Below are 18,617 nucleotides of genomic sequence, written 5' to 3'. Positions count from 1 at the left end.
ATTGTCCTGCCTCAGCCTCCTGAGTAGCTGGGACTATAGGCGCCCGCCACCATGCCCGGCTAATTTTTTATATTTTTTTAGTAGAGACGGGATTTCACCATGTTAGCCAGGATAGTCTCGATCTCCTAACCTCGTGATCCACCCGCCTCGGCCTCCCAAAGTGCTGGGATTACAGTTGTGAGCCACTGCACCCGGCCTGTTTATTGTTAACTTTCACAGAGCAACCCACTGGCTTCTTCTCTAATTGGCTTTCCTGATACTATGCCTGCCTTCTCCATGACCTTAACCTTAGCCTTGGCTAGGTGTAGTGGCTCACACCTATAATCCTGGCACTTTGGGAGGCCAAGGCAGGCAGATTGCTTGAGTCCAGGAGTTCAAGACCAGCTGGGTAACAAGGTGAAACCCCACCTCGACAAAAAATACAAAAATTAGCCAGGTGTGGTGGTGCACACCTGTAGCCCCAGCTACTTGGGAGGCTGAGATGGGAGGATCATTTGAGCCCAGGAGGTTGAAGGTACAGTGAGCTGAGATCATGCCACTGCACCCCAGCCTGGGTGACAGACTGAGACCCTGTCTCAAGAAGAAAAACCCAACAACTTAGCATTTTAGACTTTTAAACCTGAATCTTGTGATTTCTGATAAATAAGAGTAGTCATAGTTGTACACTCTGACTAGTGTCAGGTTGCCAAACAGAGATGGGACAACCAGGCCAACGTGGTTTATGCAAAGGTCTCCCACTCGGGGTGAAGAAGCCTTGACAGCATGCCAAGAGCCCGGGCACCACACCCTACTTCTTTCACACAGAGGTTGCTCCTTACATGTTTCCCTAAGTGATTCAGAATCGGGTAGATGAAAAGGCAAAGATAGGCTAGGCTTGTCTTTCATTTTACCCAGTTTTGATAGTGAAATGGAAAACAAGTTGTGTTTTTAAATAACCTTAGAATATTAACCAAAGGTACTAATTCACTGGGTATGCCCATTTCTATAGTGAGCTAAGTGTTGACTCACCTGTTTTCTTCAAGATTTTGATGTGTTCAGGTATCAGCACTGTCAGGAAGAGAAATTTGACAAACATGTTTTGAGTGTGTACTGTATACAGAGTACTGTACTGTGGAATTCAGTGGGGTTATAGACTGGGCGCCATGGCTCGTGCCTGTAATCCCAGAGCTTTGGGAGGGCAAGGAAGGAGGATCGCTTGAGCTTAGGAGTTGGAAACCAGCCTGGGCAACATAGCGAGACTGTCTCTACATAAAATTTTAAAATTAGCCAAGTGAGGGCTGGGTGCAGTGGCTCGCACTTGTAATCCCAACACTTTGGGAGGCTGAGGTGGTTGGATCACATGAGGCCAGGCCAGGAGTTCGAGACCAGCCTAGCCAACATGGTGAAACTCTGCCTCTAGTAAAAATACAGAAATTACCCAGGCATGGTGGTGCATGCCTATAATCCCAGCTAATGGGAAGGCTGAGGCACGAGAATTGCTTGAACCCAGGAGGAGGTTGCAGTGGCAGAGATTGTGCCACTGCACTCCAGCCTGGGCAACAGAAGAGACTGTATCTCAAAAAAAAAAAAAAATTAGGTATGGTGGCGTGGACCTATAGTCTCAGCTACTTGGGAGGCTCAAGTGATCCTCCTGCCTCAGCCTCCCAAATGACTGGGACCACTGGGAACACAGGCGTGTGCCACCAGGCTTGGCCAATTTTTTTAGTTTTTGTAGAGACAAGATCTTGCTATGTTGCCCAGGCTAGTCTCCTGAACTTCTAGGGTCAGGCCATCCTCCTGCCTTGGTCTCCCACTGGGATTATAGGCATGAGCCACCATGCCTGGCCAGAAAAGAATTTTTAAACAGGTCTTCAAGAATGGCTAGCATTTTGTCAGCCTTGTGGAGAAAGGTCATTCCAGACGATGTTAACAGTGTAGACCATGAGATGGGAAAGTAGAAGACACATTTGAGAAGTTGTGAAAAATCATTTCTGTTGTGAGGATTATGTATAGCAAAGAATGGTAAAGAAGGTTGGATCCTTATTTCAGAATGTTTTGAATGCCAGGTGTAGGAGTTTATATTTAAGTCAGGAAGCAAATCAAGTCTCAGGTCATCTCTTTGTTTCTTTTTGTCCTGAGGGTTTAGTCTGCAAATCTACTTTTCATTAGAGAAATTTGCTTTTCTTTGGAAAGAGTTTGAAAAATAGGGAGAAGGGAGTGTTTTCTTGATAGTGTGCTGTGGCATTGTTTAGAGTAGAGCTCTGTGACCTGTTTTACTAGATGTCATCCATTCTATTGGGAAACTTTCTGAAGAGACTGGATGACATTCAAGCCAAAGATTTCTCTCTTGTTCATAGGATGTAGGGGAAGGACCTTGACTAATGAATCACAAAGGCTGCAGCTTATGTTTCAGTGCATTAGGGCCAAATTGTACACAAATTGAATTGGACTTTGAAATTCTACCCAATTTCTTAAGACAAAACATGTAAATATTTGTGGCCCTGAAAGATGCAGTTGGCCCAACAGCTTTGATTGGAAAGTAAGCATAATAGCTGGATCTCCTTTCAGCAGCTAATCAAGGTGTCACTTAACAATGGCTTGCAGTCTTGCTGCAGCCTAATTTGGTTTAGATCGAGTGCCCTTTGGGTCTTCTGCTGATCAGCTAACCCATAAGGGACCTTTCTGAGACCTTCTCCCTTCCCCTATTGTCCCAGCCTTTGCCTCCAAGGGCAGAGCTCTGAAATAGAAACTACTTAATGACCAGACAATAACATTTGGGCAGGTTTGAGAGCAGAGATGTTTATCACATCTTTTTCCCTCTTCTGCAGCTCTTGTGTCTTGGGAACCAGTAATGTGTTTAGGGTGGTAATCCTAGCACTAAATAAGGTTAGAATCAGGAAAACAAGCATTTTAAACCCAATCAGTCCCCCTTGGAAAAACTTCCTTTTTCAAAAACAAAAGATTTGAAGGGGGCTGTTAAAATTGCCTTTCATGCTAATGTCTAATTAGGCCATTAGAGGGAGAAAGGGAGAACTGAGCATTTGGCCCTGAGATAAAGTTAAATTCAATTTTCATCGTAGAACTGCATTATTGCATTCCGATAAATACTGAGGTTTCTGCAGCAAAGTGATGGGAAAGCCATTTCCCACTAACTCTCCAATGTGTCTTTGAAAAAAACCAGTCCCAAAAGAATAAAGGCTGTTCATGTTGTAAAGGCTTTTCAGAAGACTTGCCGCTTCATCTGAAGGGGAGCAGCCTAAACCACAGGTGGCCACTTTTCTAAATACCAAGAAATCACAGCCATTAAACTAATCTTAAGGGCAAGAGCTGTGTCTTAATTAGCTTTGTATCTTGGTGCCTGGCCCTGACCCTCACATGTAGTAGGTGTTAGTGCCTGTTTCAAAGAATAAGTGGATGGAACTGCTAACTCTGGAAAGATGAGGAATGAGTATGACTTTCCATGAGTCTGAAAGAACACTGGGTTATACCCTTCGGTGCATAGTCCTGACTGCTTTTTCCCACATGGAGCCTCATGTACCCGTGAAGTGTTTATTTTAGTCTCCACTGAAAATCAAAGAGATAGGAGGAGTATCACATGGGAGTTATACTCAGATTTGGTGGGTTTTTTTTTTGTATTCTAACAATAAATAAAAAGAATATTGCTTATTTTGTAGATTTCGTTTATACTTTAAAACAATTTTTTTTCAAGATGGATAGCTCAGTTATTCAGGGGAAGGATGTTGGTGTGCTGTGTGATCTCTTGTTCATATGATGTGTCGCTGAAATCTGACTTCTAGACCATGAAGGAGCCCTGTAAAGAGCTCAACCCACCTTAAAGACAGATTGGGCCTAATTCCTTTATATTTCTTTGTAAAAGAACAGAGTTACTGTGTTAACCTCAGGTAGACTATTTCAAAACTTGAACTAAGGTAATGGTCCAGAGTGAGGGAAAAGCTCTCACCTGATTGTGTATATGGAGTGAGAAACCTGTGTGAAAGTCCAAATACAGGCTTTGTGGTCAGTTTGTTTTGTAATGTTTTCACAGTAACATCCAGGAGATGAGGGCTCGGCACAAAGAGGCTTTTTTGAAGAAACATAACCTCAAACTCGGCTTCATGTCGGCATTTGTGAAGGCCTCAGCCTTTGCCTTGCAGGAACAGCCTGTTGTAAATGCAGGTGAGTTGCTTGTGGCCAGAATTGGAGAGGTCCTGGGAGGTAGGTGTATGAGCACAGACCTGCTCCCACATGCAGAGGATCAACAGACCAAGGCTTTTTATTTGCTACCTATAGAAATATGAGTATCTTCCCCAGGGATTTCTTGGTTCACTTCCTTGAAGCAGCATCATGATTACTTTCTCCCCACCAGCTGGGCAGAACAGTTTCTCTTCCCAGTGTACTGCTTGGCAGCTGCTCAGGCAGCAGGCAGTTCTGGGATAGCCCAGCTCTCCAGGCTGTCTCCTGTCAAGGTGGAAGCTCGTGTTCTGGCTTCCTCCCCTTCCCCAGCTCCACAGGCCCTGTTACCTTGGGGCCTGACTTCCACACTTGGTGTAGGCTCCTGGCTGACCTTCAATCTCAGGTCGATGGGCCTCACTGGGAGCTTGGGCTTGGCCTCTCTTTCATGGACTTGGTGCTCATTTTCTTTCCTTTTTACTCACCGATGTCATTGTAGGGTGGACCTATCAAGCACTTTGCTTTCCTGTTGACACACTTCTCTGTTTCTTGGGAGATTGGAGAGGGGGCAGTGATATTTTTGCCATCCTCAGCAATGTCAGGGACCCTAAAGGGCTAGAAGCAGAAGCCCTAGTCCCTCCTGTTGAATAGTGTGCTCTAAGGAGGTAGAAGGCCATCTTTGTTTTGCCCATATGTATACGTCTTCTTGTTTTTCCCATTCTTCTTATGCCTCCCTGACTGATGGCTGTCTTTTTCAGTGGCCCTCTTCTGCTTGCCCACACATGTAGGCGGCTCTCAAAAGTTCTCATGGCCTCTTTTTCACGTTACATGCTTCCTCTGGATGTCTTTTTTTTTTTTTTGAGATGGAGTCTTGCTCTGTCGCCCAGGCTGGAGTGCAGTGGCCAGATCTCAGTTCACTGCAAGCTCCGCCTCCCGGGTTTACGCCATTCTCCTGCCTCAGCCTCCTGAGTAACTGGGACTACAGGCGCCCGCCACCTCGCCTGGCTAGTTTTTTGTATTTTTTTTTAGTAGAGACGGGGTTTCACCATGTTAGCCAGGATGGTCTCGATCTCCTGACCTCGTGATCCACCCATCTCGGCCTCCCAAAGTGCTGGGATTACAGGCTTGAGCCACCGCGCCCGGCCTCCTCTGGATGTCTTATCTAACAATACAACATGGACTTTCTGTGGAAATGATTCCCAAGCCTTTATTTTCCCATTAGTGCTAGGTGTACATTTTCAGATGCTGGTTTGCCATCTCTCAAGGTAGCATATTTCAAAGCCAGATCACCCCGCTTACTCTTGGATCTCCCCCCTTCCTCTTGTTGAGAGTCGGAAGCAGAGAATGTGTAGCATCTCTGTACCCCTTTTCCTTTCCGAATTTGCCCTTTTTTGGAACATTTGTTAACCTTAGTCATTCTCTGCAAAGGGAGAGCTTGAATAGAGCTACTTAACGAGAATTTAGTGCATACCTATCCTGTGTAAGCCAGTGTGTTGAGCCCTTCTTAGGGCTGCCAAAGAAATGGATGCTCCTCTGCCCAGGCTCAGTCAGGGGACTTGGGAGATACTATGCTTGGTTGGGATGGAGTAAGTGAAATGCCAGCTGCCTTGCATAATGCAATGGTGTTCATGGTGGTTGGTCTGCCCACACTGTATCAAGCTCTGCAGATTTTTACTCTGTTAATGCAGATATTACCTCATTAGCCTTGGCCTGCCTAGGGAGTTGTGTGTAACATGTATTTTCTCTCTCATAGTGATTGACGATACAACCAAAGAGGTGGTGTATAGGGATTATATTGACATCAGTGTTGCAGTGGCCACCCCACGGGTATGTTGGGGCAGGAGATGGGGAACGCTGGTCTTAGACCCTCACCTTATCTGTGTGAAGAAGGAGATCACACAAGAGAAATCATTTCTTTAATTCTGTATTTTTAGGAAGGAGTTAGTAACTTTTTTTCTTTTACACCATGCCACATTCTTTTATCTTAAGACTTTCTGTTAATCACATTGAGTAATGAAGGTATTCTAGGGAGGGGATACCACTGGTTGAATCAAGGGAGTTGTAACTATAAAAGGTAATGTTAATTTGCAACTGAAAAGAGCTCTTCACCCTCTTCAGGGTCTGGTGGTTCCAGTCATCAGGAATGTGGAAGCTATGAATTATGCAGATATTGAACGGACCATCACTGAACTGGGAGAGAAGGTAAAGTAGAAAGATGTATACAAGCTGCTGAGCAGGTGAGGGAAGAGAGCCTTTGGAAGGCTGGGCTCGCCAGCGAGCAGTGCTCATGGAACGTCAAGTGCATAGCCCCTGAGAAAAGCAGTGGCCCGTGAGAGCTAAGTATTTTATCTATCTGGTGGAGTTCACCGTGCTCTGGTAACTAAAATCTCATCAGATGAGACCTGCTAGAAAAGATCTTCTTTGAAGTCTTCAGCTCTATGAAGTTGTGCCTTTTCTCTGGTGGAGCCCTGGTCATAGACACCTCAGCCGGACAACTGTCACACGGAAGCTGGCGCTTGTGCCATCAATCTCATGATACAAGCTTTCTGGACTTCCTTCGCTTTTTTGTTTTTAGAGGCAAGGTCTCACTGTGTTGCCCAGGCTGGAGTAGAGTGGTAGAGTCATAGCTTACTGCAGCCTTGCACTCCTGGGCTCAAGCGATTCTCCTGCCCCAGCTTCCTGAGTAGCTGGGACTACAGGTGTGCACCACCACGCCTAGCTAATAAAGTTTTTTGTAGAGGTGGGGTCTCACTATGTTGCCCAGGTTGACCTTGAACTGGCCTGAAGCAGTCCTCCTGCCTTAGCCTCCCAAAGTGCTGGGATTATGGACTGACTTTAGATGAAGGAAGCTGGGTTGCCTTAATATTTCAATGACGAAATCTGTTTTTAGGCCCGAAAGAATGAACTTGCCATTGAAGATATGGATGGCGGTACCTTCACCATTAGCAATGGAGGCGTTTTTGGCTCGCTCTTTGGAACACCCATTATCAACCCCCCTCAGTCTGCCATCCTGGGGATGCATGCCATCTTTGACAGGCCAGTGGCTGTAGGAGGCAAGGTAGGAACTCACTTCTAAGGTCCTAGTGGCTAGGTCTTGATGAAGGGGAAATCCAACTAAATGCTAATTGCAAAACATTAACTATAATTTCAGGCCTAAGTTCCATTTCTTAGTTTCTAATAGCTAAGGCACTGATTATCAAATTGTGGTCGGGATCAGCATCATCTGGGACCTTGTTAGAGATGCATATTCTTAGACCCCATCCCAGACTTAAGTGCAGATGATCCTGATACATATTCAAGTTTGAGAACCACTGAGCTGAGAAGGCTTGTTTCCTTCTATGGAGTGGGAGATATAGTTGGAGACGTGGTCTCTTGCCCCTGGGAAACAGATGACATTTATGCATGTCAGTCTACGAGCTGGCAAGTTGTATGATAAAGCTTGGAAGTTTCCCGGGAGTTCAGAGAATTAAGTATTAAAGGGGCTTGAGCTGGCCCTTAGAAGATATGTTGATATCAAAAAGCTTTCTGGGAACTCCTGTGTTTAGAATCCTTTTGGGTTACTGACTCCTGTGTGAAACCAAAATCCGTAGCTCTTCCTGGAAAATGCCCACACACCCAACTACACGTACAATTCCAGAATCTGTAGACCCCAGCTTAATTTTTTTTTTTTTTTTTTAATTCTAACCCCAGAGAAGCAAGTACAGGCAGCCAGAACTGAAGGGAAAACTTTCCTTGTAGGCAGCAGATGCATTAGAGGGCAGAGTATGTTTTTAAAAAATAAAAGACAGTTGTGAGAGGACAGTTTTCTTGGCAAACTTTGTTTCTGAGTGGGGAAGCTTTGCACTGAGGGTAAGGCCTGGTCTTTGAAAATACTGTAAATATGCAGAGGCAACATCAATAGGAAAGGCTCTGGAAATAGGAACTTTCTTATGGGCCGTGCTGAATCTCCTCCTTCAGCAAGGCTGGCTGTGGCTTGCTGGGGACAAACCTATTGACCTTTCCTCTCTGTAGGTGGAGGTGCGGCCCATGATGTACGTGGCACTGACCTACGACCACCGGCTGATTGACGGCAGAGAGGCTGTGACTTTCCTCCGCAAAATCAAGGCAGCGGTAGAGGATCCCAGAGTCCTCCTCCTGGATCTTTAGGAGGAACCCACACACCCTATAAATTGATCATGCAGGAACTGAAAATCAGTCTTCTCCCTGTCCCGTCATGGGTCCCGGGTTAGTCTGGTGACAGGCAGGCACATGCTGTTGGCCTCAAGCAAGGAAGCAGAGCACTATGTAACCAGCAGTTACAGGTCTTTTCTTAGTGTTCCTGCCAGGCTCTCTCCCTCTCTGCACCTGTCTCATACCCTCGAATATCTTAATTCCTTAGGCTTGAGAGAGAGAGCCTTAATGGATGCTCAGCCATATTCCTGCCTTTCTTCCATCAACCCTCCGCAGAGATGATTTTGCTTCTCCCTAGTGCTGGTATACTATAGAGAAACCCCTGGGGACCATGTTATTAAGTTCCTATCTTTTGAAAGTTTGTTCTGCAGAGATGTTTAGAAGGATGCTGTGCCTCCCAAGCTCAGAGCAGCCTCTGTCCTGGCTGTGCACATTCTCCCTTGATTCCACTTGTGTGGAGGGATTGAACACAGGCAAAGAGGTGCTGCTTTGCTTCTTCAGTGGCACCTTCATTCTCTGTTGTCATTGACTTCAAGATGCCTCTTCTACCTCTTCCAGGAAGCACAGGCCAGGGGATCTGGGTGTGTGAGTGGGAGGAGAGGGCAGAGGTCCCCTGAGGTCACATGTTGTAATCACCATAGGAGAGCCCGGGCCGACGCTCTCCATCATAGGCTTACACCAGGAAGACTCGTCTTGGCACAATCTCACACAGATGGGGCTGTAGCAACCCTTTCCAAACCCTTTCCTGGTTGCTGGGCCTCATTCTAGCACCTTGTTCTTACTTAGAGCAGATTCTAGCACATCATGGCAGTGGGACCGAGCGTGGTCCCGAGGAAGGGCCGGAGCCTGGTAGAGACTAGGGAAGGGAGGTCTCCTCTAGACTGTCTCAGATTGACTTGAGCTTTTCAATTAAGTTGCTGTAAGCACGTGGGCTGAGGAGGCAGTTCTTATTCCTTCCTGCGTTATAGTGGGGCCTTGTCTCTTCCTCTGCAGGACACAGATCTGGAGGACATGGACTGGGCTAGGAAACCACCCTGAGGGTGTTAGTACATAGTAGTGAAATGGATGAGGTCATTTCTAAGGTGTGTTGCCCATGGATCTGGGCACAATCATTGGAATTCCTTGGAGCATGGTTAAATGCGAGTGAAAGCTACTGGGATTCATGGCTTTGTATCCAACCGCATCCAGGCCTGAGGCTGCTGACATTTGACACCAGGGCCAGTAGAGAGTGCCCTTTTGTATCTTGAGCCAAGAAGTGAGGCCTGGGGGTGGGGGAGGGGGGAAGGGGTGGGAGCCAATACTGAGTGCCTGCAGCATCTACTACTCTGTCTTCACTATTCAGAACTTGTAACTAAAGTATTTAAAGAAACTGATTTTAAATGCAAATTAAAGGGCAGATGTTCTCAAACAGGGTTCCTGTATGTGTGTTCCTTTTGGCTACCGAGGTCGTACAAGTCCCCAGCACTGTTGCACTGACATCATTGAAAACCACTGAAGGTCCTGTTGCTTATCTTGTGGAATTAGAAATCCCTTATGTGGAAGTTAACACTGTCCTAATTTGACAGAAGGTAGAATCCTGACTGCCAGCCAGGAAAGTGTTGCCAAAAAGAGTCAACCTCTGTAAAATATTTGAAGAGATTTATTCTGAGCCAAATGTGAGTGACTGATGGTCTGTGACACAGCCTTTAGGAGATCCTGAGAACGTGTTCAAGGTGGTCTGGCTCCAACTTAGTTTTACACATTTAATACCTTTTAGACATGACACCAGTCAATACAGGTAAGATGTACAGTGGTTTGGTCTGTAGAGGGAGGACAGCTCAAGGCCTAGGGGTGTTGTCATAGGCAGAATCAAAGATTTTCTGACTGGCAATTTGTTGAAAGAGTTACTATCGCCGGGTGCGGTGGCTCAAGCCTGTAATCCCAGCACTTTGGGAGGCCGAGACGGGCGGATCACGAGGTCAGGAGATCGAGACCATCCTGGCTAACACGGTGAAACCCCGTCTCTACTAAAAAAATACAAAAAACTAGCCGGGCGAGGTGGCGGGCGTCTGTAGTCCCAGCTACTCGGGAGGCTGAGACAGGAGAATGGCGGGAACCTGGGAGGCGGAGCTTGCAGTGAGCTGAGATCCGGCCACTGCACTCCAGCCCGGGCAACAGAACGAGACTCCGTCTCAAAAAAAAAAAAAAAAAAAGAGTTACTATCTAAAGACCTGGAATCAATAGAAAGTAATGTCTGGGTTACAATAAGGGGTTGTGGAGACCAAGGTTTTACACAGATGAAGCCTCCAGCCAGCAGGCTTCAGAGAAAATAGATTAAATGCTTCTCATCAGACTTAAGGAGCCTGTTATAGGTTATAATGAGGCATGGCTGGCTCCCTCTTCCCACCATGGCCCAAACTAGCTTTTCAGGTTAACTTGGAATGACCTTGATTGAGAGGAGGGGTCCATACAGATGGTTGGGGGGCTTAGGATTTTATTTTTCTTTTAAGTTTTCAAAAGCATCATGGTCTCTTAGTGCCCCAGCTTCCTTGAGCCCGTCAAGCTATACTCTAGAGAATTTGGGGTCACCATCTTTGTGAAGCCCTTTCAAAACACCAGTAGACTTGCATTTTTTGTGGGGGCTTACATTATTTCAGTGATGGATTTGGGAGGGGTGGGAGCATCTCATTTCATTTGGATTTGATTACCTCGTGTACCAAGATGCTCAAGGTCAATACACAACGAACAGGTGAGAGTTGATGACCTCCTAGGAGCAGTGGTCAGTGAGGGTGAGTATACAGGGTTGGTAGCTAACCTAGACTGCAGGTGGCAGGTGTGATGGATTCCAGGCTTAAACACAACCTTGCCTTTCGACAGTCCCTGTCTGCTGAGCTCTCTTGCAGTGAGGCCATCCCTCTGTGAAGGTCTCACGGGAGGGAAGTGGGTCCCAGAGGGTAGAACCAGAGCTCTAGTAGATAGAAAAACAAATTAGGTTGAATGAAAGGAAGAACAGGACTTGGTGTTAGAAGCTTTAATATATCTGGTGAACCTGCAATATAGGCATTGCTTGCCCCATTCTATCGAAAGGAGGTTGACTGTTAAGAGCTGGGACCCACAGTATTCTAAACTCAGGGCCCAACAAGGTAACAGACATGTAGCGTTGGGTGGATGAAGCACAGAAGTTCCAGAAGTGACTTGTGTTTCATGAAGCAGTGGTTGGAAGTGGTCCAGCCTGACTTAGGGAGAGTAGCAGAAGTAACTTGCAACTCTGGCTAGGTTGGGTCCTTAACCTCTGAGCTTCAGTTTTCTCATGAGCTACCATCTGTTGCAAGGGGTCACTGTGAGGATGAAACTGGTATTCCCCCAGGCATCTTCCAAGGCTGCTTCATCCTCTTCCCCACAGAGCCTGGTCCTCCTCCTGACCCCACCACTTCCCCTGCGGCCCAGGGCACAGGGCATGCTGCTCACCACCAGCCCTACGTCCTACTTCCTGGCAGCCCCCAAGCTCACTCTTGACTTCACTCTGGAGGTTCTGTGGGGGAGCCTTCCAACCTGCCCCAATGAGCCGCGGTCATTGCATGGAAGAAGCACGAACACCGTAGACCAGAGCAGGCTTTATTGGGGCTAGGTAAACCCCAGGGAGAGGCAGGTTGTGAACCGCGGAGAGTCATATACAGGCTGCGCTTTCGCTTGTCCTCTCTGTCTCAGTCTCCTGAAGAGCCCGAGGAAGTCAAGTCTCCCCACCATGAGTGACAGGAGTCTGGCCTGACAGAGTTGGGCCTTCAGAGCCAGACAGGTAGACCATGTAGGAAGCGCCACCTGGTGGTGACTGGGATGCTGGCAGGGAGGAGCTGGGGGCAAAAGTCTAGTGGAAGTTTCCCAGGTCCCACGCCCTGGTGACAGGGTGAACCCTGAGAGGAGCCCCCAAACTGGGGGCGATTGTCTTTTGGACAACCACTCACTCCAGTTTTTCAGAGACCAGAAGCAAGACGTTTCTGGCTAAGAGCCATGGATAGTTGTTCCATGCGTTTTGTGGTTTCTTATCCCAAAAGGACATGAAGTCACAGTAGGCAGTGACATGGTAAACAGCCAAAGTCTTAGAGGGGATCCTTATGGGCACATCTTGTCTCAGCTGCTTTGGCCTGGAGGCTGAATTGCTGTCCTCTTGCACCCCTGGGGCGGGCTGCCCCCCTCCCCCCACACAGCTGGCCCCACCGGGGAGGAGGGCTCTTGATTCTGGTTTCAGACTTGCTCTAAGGGGCAGAGCCGTGCATTCCTTCCTCCCCCCATTCCTCTTATTTTCTTCCCCTCCCTTTTGCTCTCCCAAGTCTGAAATCACAAGATGGGAGCATGGTCAGGAATGGGGGGGTCTTCCTGTCCTGTACCTCATCCCTCCCCACACTACAGATGGCATCCTTGCTTCCGAGCCTCCCCAGCTGCAGTAACAGCTTCTGGTGGAAGAGGCCCACTCGCTGTGTGACTAAGAGGACTAGCCAGGACAGTCTGGTTTGGGTCCACTGAGCCAGTGGATCAGGGTCCTGAGATGAGTCTCCAGAGATGTCCTGAGTAGGGCACAACACGGCAGTGAGTGAGTCACAGCACCTCACAGTAAGGTGCAGCAGGTGATCAAGAGCTCAGCGCCAGTGCCACAGAAGGCAGCCTTTAACATGGTGAGTCCACATGCTCAACAGGTCTGTTGACTGATGGGTGGAAGGTTCAAGCTGCGTAGCAGAGCAAGCCTTGACTGTGCCCACCTCCAGCTTTTCCAGGAGCTGGCCCTTCCTGGGTGGTGGCCATAATTCTGAGGAACCAGTGGGAGCCCAGTAGGACAGGCAGTGCCCTCCATTCCTCGCCCGAAGCCCGCTGATAGAGGACCAGCCCTGGGTGTCAGGCAAGGAGGAGAGGCGATCCAAACCAGGCCAGCTGCTTCCGTCACCCGCTCTACCCTCTTACCCCACCAGTTTGCTCCACTGGATGGTGCTGAAAAAGGGATGGGACTTGAGTTTGCTGACACCACCTTCTCCCATGCCCAGGCGCCGGGTAGGCTCGAACTGCAGCAGCTGCAGAGAGAGGCCCAGTCAGCTGGCCTGCCCCACTCCGGCTGCGAAGGCATGAGGTGACCTCCAGGGACTCCAACCACTATAGCCCCTGGGGGCCTGCTCCCTGGCAACCTGGCCCGTGGAACCCACATTTTACCCTGGGGACATTAGTGGTGGTTGGCCACCAACATATAGAAATGTGTTGACCCTACTGTCCTCTGCATCCACATCAGACACTGAGCACGAAGCACACGTGGTGCAGACACAGTTCTGTGCCCTCCCAGCACCTTCCTCAGGCTAGGCAGCTGCTTCCTCTGGCCGGGCTACACCTCACCTCAGTCAGCAGAGAGGCCGCCGGATGACTGAGCCACTCGGGCAGCTGGAGCTGGGTGTGGGCCTGGATTCCTGAAGGGTGGCTCTGGGACAGTGCCTGGGAGGACACAGGGAAGGGCCTCTGAGGAGGCGACCCCAGGACTGTCTACATTACAGTGGCAGCTAGGATTTTTTTTCCCCATGGCACATCCCATGAGGATGATGACAATAATTATAGTTGCTAGGGTCAGACACTGCCTGATGGCTAAGCAGTGCCTTTACGTTATCCACGAAAGGCAAGAAACAGGCCCAGAGAGGTAAAGGGACTTGTGCCGAGTTCAGGGTTTGAACCTAGGTCTTGGCTCCAAGCTTGCTAGAAGCAACTATCCTGGGTTGCAATCAGGGCAGGCACTCTTGAGAACAGTGATGGAACTTTTCTCCTTATTTAAAACATCCACATGGGCCATTCATTTGGCAGCAGGTCACAGCATGCTATCATCGGGGCCAAGGCAGGGGCGTGGCAATAAAATAAAATAGGACCTCTTCGCACCCCAGAAAGGCACAGCTTTGGGGAGCAGAGGGTCTGTCTGGAGGGAAGTATGGACTTCCAGGAACCCCTAAGAGGAAGGCCAGGAGCTCTGGGCTGGAGAAGTGAGAGAAGACAAGAAGGAGAGAGCCACTCTGGGGGAAATTGCAACCAGGACTCTCAGGGGCCCTGTGCCATGGGACGAAAGCAGGAGGCAGCCCGGATGGACTGGTCAGATCTGGACTTCAGTTCACACTGCATCCATTCTGGCTATTTCCTGCTCAAATGCACTTTGGCCTCTCCCTTGCTGCCTATAAAACTGGTCTCAGTTGTAGTGCTGAGCTCATGAGTGAGGAGGATAGAAGGCAGAGCCATCTACTGTTCCCAAGAGTGCCTGCCCTGATTGCAACCTGCAAACACAGGTTCCTGGAGTGTTTGCAGGGGGGATCTTTTGAGCTCTTGGCTGACCCAGGCTGGACAGGGCAGCTGCTTGCCTGGGTGAAAGAGCCCCTCTCTCCCATCCTCCAGCTAAGGTCTGGGAGTGACAGCCCACGAGAGCATGGGTGGGAGAAGTGAACAGTGGGCTCAGGAGGATTGAACAGACTTCCAGGGAAGAAGGGCTGTGTCACATTTTGCGCTTCCTCCAAATCTGACACCACCTGGGCCCAGGCTCTCTCTGGCAGAAACCTTCCCTGACCACCCCACTCTACTCTCATTCACAGAAGTTGACAGTCTCCTTAGCTACAGCCAACTAATGTGTTGGGAGTGCTAAGTGTGTCCCCGGCTTTGGGGGCAGCTGTGCTGGCAGGACAGCCAGGCAGTCTCTGCCCAGACTGACTGACTGGACTAAGCCTGGCCCATCCCACACTCAGTGGCACCCACCAGAGCACTACACCCAGCCCAGCCACTCACCATTCCTGTCAGCAGTTCATACAGTAGAGACCCAAAGCTCCACCAGTCACAGGCTTCTGTCAGCTCAGAAATCCCACCCACCTCTGTGGGAACAAGAACACAGGTGTCCCAGCCTCACCCAAGAGGGCCTCCTCCGTTCTCCTCAGCCTACCCAGACACCACCCACCCCCTCTGTCATTCTCAGACTCTGGGCGCAACCCACACAAAGGCACCCAGGTGCTAGGGCCCACCCCGGCCTCCCCGTTCTTGCCTGGGGCACTGTAGAGATTGTCCACGGCCTCCCTGCAGCACTGGGGCTCCACCTCTGACCACTGGCCAAAATATGTGAGCCGGATGTGACCTCCAGTGTGTAGGAGGACAAAGGAGAGGACAAAGATTGAGGACAGCTGACATAGGGGAGGGGGTTCCAGGGCTTCCCCCAACAGTCATGCGGTGGGAGCCAATGGCCTTGCTGGGCAGAACCTCTGCAGGGGCACAGCACCCTGAGGCCCACAGAGCCCACAGGGTACTCCCAGGAGCCTCGGCCAACAGACTCCGGCCTAGGCCCACTGAAAGGCTGGCTGGGGCCAGGGAGGAGAAGACAACCTTGGAGGTCCCCTCGACTTTGGGGATCTCTCGTCCTCTGCCTGAGGAGGCTTTGGGGGCTGCCGCCCTGAGGGGTGGGGAGGGCACCTACCTGCCTGGTCCAGGAGCAGGTTCCCGGGGTGGAGGTCCCGGCACAGCACCCCCTGCTCATGCAGTGCCTCCAGTGCCACCAGCGTCTCCGCCGCCCACTGCTTCACCCGCTCCTCTCTCACACTCCAGGTGGCCCTGCCACAGCCCTGGCCGGCCCCATCTGCTGACAGGCAGCTCTGATCCATGCCTCGGCCACAGCCCCCTAGCACCAGGCCGGCCCCCTCGGGAACCCAAGTGAGCCCCTGAGGGGGCCCAGCGTCTGAGTTCTGGCCAGCCCGCCTAGCTTGAAGGTGCAGGTGGCCACCTGGGGCCTTTGGAAGGTCCGAGGAGCCAGAGGTGCTGGTCCTGGCTGTGAGTTCACCTTCAGCCTCCCTCTGGGGTCTGGTGGATGGGGCCTCCCCGGCTAGGGGAAGGCTCGGAGAAGTCCTAGGAGGCTCCAGGGCGATTCCGTCCTGGCCAGGGGTGTGGCCTGAGGGGAGCCTCGCTGGGGTCAGGAGGTTGAGGTGGGGGTTGAGCTGAGCCTTCATCCTCTCCTGGGTAGAGCCAGAGCTGAGCCCAGAATGTCGGGGGTGCGCCTGGGAGAGCAGGTGGGACCAGAGAGTGCCTCCTGGGCCATGCAGAGGGAGCGGTGAGCGAGGGGACAGGGAGAAAAAGAGCATGGATGCCAGGGCCCGCTCCCACTCCTGCCTCCCCTGTCTTGGGCACAGACTTTCTGCCTCTGGGTGTCCGGGCCTACTTCAGCCCCTCACCTCTGCTCCCTCCCACCCCTCAGCTTAGAATGCCCTCTGCCCTCCTCTTGACCCACCTAAAGCGGGCCCAGCCTCACAAACGGGCACACCACCGACAGACGTCCAGTACTGCCAGTGTCTGTGGTTTGGGTGGTGGGTTCACTAATGTGAACACTGTTTTTAGGGAGACTGATATAAAGAAATTTAAAGAAGGCCAGGCACAGACTGAAGATGACTCTGTGTCATGACCCCAGATGTGCACCTCACTTTAAAAAGTCATCAATACAGTCATAACTTCAGTCACCACCACCCCGTCTGGCCACTCCCAGGGGATCGGCACAGTCCAGAAAAATGAAAAGAGCCAACGCGGGAGGAAACAGCGACAGAGGAGACAGCTTCAATTCTCACGCCCACCCACGCTGTGGGCGTCCTCCCCGGGATGTCCCCTGCCCCCTTGGCACCGCACACAGGCCCACAACAGCCTGACTGGCCTCCAGAAAGGCCGGGTCCCCTGGTCTGTGCTGTATATCTGGTGCAAGTTCCGCCCCTCTCTAGGTCTCAGCTCTTTTTTTTTTTTTTCTGAGGCAGAGTCTTGCTTTGTTGCCCAGGCTAGAGTGCAGTGGCATGATCTTGGCTCACTGCAACCTCCACCTCCCGGGTTCAAGCCATTCTCCTGCCTCCGTCTCCCAAGTAGCTGGGATTACAGGCACGCACAAGCACACCTGGCTAGTTTTTGTATTTTTAGTAAAGACAGGGTTTCACCATGTTGGCCAGGCTGGTTTGGAGCTCCTGACTTCAGTTGATCCGCCTGCCTCGGCCTCCCAAAGTGCTGGGATTATAGGCATGAGCCACCACGCCCTGCCAGGGCTCAGCCTTTTAAGAGTTGACAACATATCCCAAAGGCCTGGGGAGCTGACAGGGGTCCCCAGGCCTGCTCACCTTGCACATGCTCCAGGTGCAGGAAGATCGAGTCCTCGCTCACAAAGTACCTGAGCAGCTTCGTCATGTAGGGCACTCCATGTGGGATGATGGTCAGCCGCTCCCGGCTCACCATGTGGCACCTGGGTAGGCTCTGGGAGGGGCAGGGCAGGCAGATCAGTCAGGGACAGGCCAGAGACTGCTGCTGTTAGGGGACCTCCTAGCCCTGGCTTCAGAGGCACCCGAATGAGAGTGGAGCAAATGTCTCCCTCAGTTCCTGACCTGTCCTTACCCCCATTGCCCCTGTAGAATCCGGGTCCTCCACCCGCTAGCCAAAGAGGGGGCAGTGTGTGTGTGTGTGCGTGTGTGTATGTGTGTTTGTGTATTTGTGTGTATGTGCATGTGTGTCCATCTGGAAAGCCGGGCATGTTCGGGTAGAACAAGCAGCTTTTGGGGGAGGGAGTGCAGGCTTCTAATGCAGGTTCTGGGTAGGAGTTTCCAAGAGCCCTGAGAACGATCCAAGGGGAATGCAGAGTGGCAGGGGCAGGGTGGCACCTGCCTTCACCACGAAGGTCTCTCCGGTTGCCGGGTCCTGGACCAGCTGCACCTGCCAAAGTCCAAGAGGCACTGGTTAAGGCATGTGCTAGCTCCTGGGGCTCCATGACCCCAGCCTGACCCCCTCCCAGGTTCCTCCACTGAGGCTGGCTCACTCCAGTGGCAGGGCAGGGAGGGCGGGCTTTGGTGGCACTCCTGAAGCGGACATCGATCCTATCCTGCTTATCCACCCCTGCTAGACCTGTGGTCTCAGATGCTGCCTCCTCCAGGAAGCCTTCCCAAGATTACAGGGGCTGGGGTCTGTAAGCACTGGTCTCCAATGCTCTCTTAGTTCACCCTCAGGAGAGCCTCTTCACACTGTCTAATCTGTCTCCCCACTGGACTGTGGGCTCTGTATTCCTGGAGCCCTGCACAGTGCAGGGATGTAGTAGGTGCTGGACACACACACTGTGAGCAGCCCGAGCCTCGGCTCACTGTGTGTGTGGTGGGCATGTGAGAAGAACGCCCTGCCCTCTCCCTGCCCATGCTGAGCCAAGCCTCACACCGCCTAAGGGGAGGGCTGAGAAGCCCTGTTCCACCTGGACCCCCAGAGATCAACTGAGAAGCCCTGTTCCACCTGGACCCCCAGAGATCAACTGAGAAGCCCTGTTCCAC

The 18,617-nt window shown here is 50.9% G+C and overlaps 2 protein-coding genes across 6 annotated transcripts in view; one reads left to right on the top strand and one right to left on the bottom strand.

Moving 5' to 3' along the window:
- Window positions 1-9,729, top strand: part of DLST (dihydrolipoamide S-succinyltransferase (E2 component of 2-oxo-glutarate complex)) — a 23,954-nt gene extending 14,225 nt beyond the window's left edge. For 3 of the 5 annotated variants that reach the window (XM_011949555.1, XM_011949558.1, XM_011949554.1), the window contains 5 exons: window positions 4,025-4,155; window positions 5,903-5,976; window positions 6,268-6,351; window positions 7,040-7,207; window positions 8,161-9,729. In XM_011949555.1, coding sequence (XP_011804945.1) covers window positions 4,025-4,155; window positions 5,903-5,976; window positions 6,268-6,351; window positions 7,040-7,207; window positions 8,161-8,295 — 592 coding nt within the window. In that variant the 3' untranslated portion in view covers window positions 8,296-9,729. The remainder of the gene's footprint in view (window positions 1-4,024; window positions 4,156-5,902; window positions 5,977-6,267; window positions 6,352-7,039; window positions 7,208-8,160) is intronic. The other 2 variants (XM_011949553.1, XM_011949556.1) reach the window with 1 other exon arrangement.
- Window positions 9,730-11,897: 2,168 nt separating this feature from the next.
- The window catches only part of RPS6KL1 (ribosomal protein S6 kinase-like 1), an 18,528-nt gene continuing 11,808 nt past the window's right edge, over window positions 11,898-18,617 (bottom strand). Inside the window, exons 6-12 of the mRNA XM_011949552.1 lie at window positions 17,968-18,015; window positions 17,430-17,562; window positions 15,764-16,369; window positions 15,338-15,427; window positions 15,088-15,170; window positions 13,672-13,767; window positions 11,898-13,358 (exon numbers count right to left, since the gene is read on the bottom strand). Of these exons, the coding sequence (XP_011804942.1) occupies window positions 13,248-13,358; window positions 13,672-13,767; window positions 15,088-15,170; window positions 15,338-15,427; window positions 15,764-16,369; window positions 17,430-17,562; window positions 17,968-18,015 (1,167 nt within the window). The 3' untranslated portion in view covers window positions 11,898-13,247. The remainder of the gene's footprint in view (window positions 13,359-13,671; window positions 13,768-15,087; window positions 15,171-15,337; window positions 15,428-15,763; window positions 16,370-17,429; window positions 17,563-17,967; window positions 18,016-18,617) is intronic.

Source organism: Colobus angolensis, unplaced genomic scaffold (genome assembly GCF_000951035.1).
Source record: "Colobus angolensis palliatus isolate OR3802 unplaced genomic scaffold, Cang.pa_1.0 Scaffold3, whole genome shotgun sequence".
Lineage (NCBI taxonomy): Eukaryota > Metazoa > Chordata > Mammalia > Primates > Cercopithecidae > Colobus > Colobus angolensis.
The sequence above is the reverse complement of the archived record's forward strand: the minus strand, read 5'-3'. Positions and strand labels throughout refer to the sequence as shown.